Raw genomic sequence first — 2,199 nt, forward strand, 5'->3', positions numbered from 1 at the left:
ATATAGAGCATTAAGGAGAACAGGCAGAGACTTTTCGGGGAAGCAGAAATCCTTCAGACAGCACTGGTCAAACATATTGGGTGCACGTTATGTGGTGATGGTATGGCGAGATGCACATCTTTACATGACACCTTCATGTAAAAGCAGTGCACCTTGAATATTTACAGGCCATTTCAAAAACAAAAATCAGAGCAGTTACTGACAGGTGATACCTCTGGTAATAATGGAAACAGACAGAAACCGCACACTACTTACCAGCTTTGTCCTGGTGGGTTTCACAACAGATCCGCTCTTGCGGATCATCCTCTTTGTGCTTTTTCTGGTCTCGTACACCCTAACCCTGACTGGAAACCTGGGTCTCATGACACTGATCTACCTAGATTCCCGCTTGCACACACCCATGTATTTCTTTGTGGGCAGCCTTTCCTTCCTGGATGTCTGGTACTCCTCAGTCTACACTCCCCGGATCCTGTCTGACTGTGTGTCCAAGAGCAAGGCCATCTCCCTTGCAGGCTGTGCAGCTCAGTTCTTCTTCTCAGCTGCCTTTGGCCACAGTGAATGCTTCCTGCTAGCTGCAATGGCCTATAACCGCTACATGGCCATCTGCAACCCACTCCTCTACACCACTGCCATGTCCAGGAAACTCTGCATCCAACTAGTCATTGGGTCTTATGTGGCTGGCTTTGCTAGTGCCGTTGTGCATACAGGCAACACTTTCTGCCTACGCTTCTGCAGGAACATTATCAACCACTACTTTTGTGATGTGCCCCCACTTCTGAAGATGGCCTGTGGTGATACTCGGGTCTCTGAACTCATCCTGGTCACAGCCATTGGTTGCAACGTGCTGGCAACCACTATTCTCATCCTGGGCTTCTACACAGGCATCGTGGCAGCCATCATACGCATCCGCTCAGCTGCAGGGCGACGCAAGGCCTTCTCCACTTGCTCTGCCCACCTCGTCTCAGTCTTCTTCTTTTTGGGGTCTGCCCTCTTCATGTATTCCCAATCCAGCTCCCAGCACACTCCAAACTGGGACAAGGCAAATGCACTTTTCTACACAGTGGTCAACCCTTTGGTCAACCCCTTGATTTACAGCTTGCGCAACAAAGATGTCAAGGCAGCCTTCAAGAAAGTCCTGGGGAGATTCATGGCACCCAAATGAATGGCAATGAATGGGACTCTGAGCCAAACTGGATGTGATATCAGAGCTGCATGAATGCCTTCCACTGTCTGTAAACTTTTATAATTAGCAGCTGAACAGGGAATCTGGATGGGGAAAGCATCATTGTAGGGAACGGATAAACCCTTTCCCTCTTGCTGTTTTTTTAAATAAACCTAACAACCCTAAAAAAAAAAGTGCTCCTGAAGCTGCTACTTGCCACAGTCAATAAAATATGTTTGTAATCTTATCCTGTAGTAAGAGAAACGTAGAGTTCACTATGGTCAAGTGCCATAGTAGATGGTTGTGTTTAGTTCTTGGTACCACATTTTAAGAAGGACTTTGACAAAAGTCGATGTGTCCACAGAAGGACTAACAGCATGGTGAGGAGTCTGGAAAACTACATCCTGTGGGGAACTATTGAAAGAGTGGGATATTTTAGCCTGGAAAGTTTCCATTTGACTCCATGCTTATTGAATTTCAGGTGTGGCATAAAGGTGTGGCACCTTTTTAATCTAGCATTCAGGCCAGAATGAAACCACGTGGCTTTCTGCAATAAGGGTAGAGACAAACTTACTGCTGTGCCAGTTCCAGTGTGTCTCCCCCGCTCTTTTCTGAAAACGGGCACACTCACCCAGTCAAATTCCATCTCTTTTTACTCTAAAACCTGGTCAGATGCACTCAAATTCATTTTTTAAAAATTCAGCTTCAGACAGATTTTGCAACTGATTGGTAGATCAATTCATTGCTACTCCAGGTGCAGTACGCTTGCAATGGAAATGCTTTGCTGCAGACCCAGGCAGAGACAGTGACTGGCCCAACACTTTGCTGTTGGTGGTCCTGGAAGGTCCGAAGGCAGCAGTGGGGAAGCAAGTTGTGTCCAGCCAAGGCAGAGTCTCTTCAAACCACAGCCACAAAAAACATTTTCACTGCTTTTGAAGTGACTGGTGTACCCACAGCCTAAGATTTCTCATTTGGTTTTGTTCAACTGATTGGACTTTTTAAAAATGGAATAACTTTTTACTTTTTTTTAGTTTTAT

The 2,199-nt window shown here is 46.0% G+C and overlaps 1 protein-coding gene across 1 annotated transcript; it reads left to right on the top strand.

Moving 5' to 3' along the window:
- Positions 1 to 223: 223 nt before the first annotated feature.
- On the top strand, positions 224 to 1,162 carry LOC133378251 (olfactory receptor 9G4-like). The gene has a single exon (XM_061613050.1). The coding sequence runs from the start codon at positions 224 to 226 to the stop codon at positions 1,160 to 1,162; it is 939 nt and encodes a 312-aa protein (XP_061469034.1).
- Positions 1,163 to 2,199: the final 1,037 nt, after the last annotated feature.

This window comes from Rhineura floridana, chromosome 2, assembly GCF_030035675.1.
Source record: "Rhineura floridana isolate rRhiFlo1 chromosome 2, rRhiFlo1.hap2, whole genome shotgun sequence".
NCBI lineage: Eukaryota > Metazoa > Chordata > Lepidosauria > Squamata > Rhineuridae > Rhineura > Rhineura floridana.

Excerpts from the sequence above, each read along its gene's own strand:
- LOC133378251 (XM_061613050.1), top strand. The coding sequence starts at position 224 with ATGGAAACAGACAGAAACCGCACACTACTTACCAGCTTTGTCCTGGTG.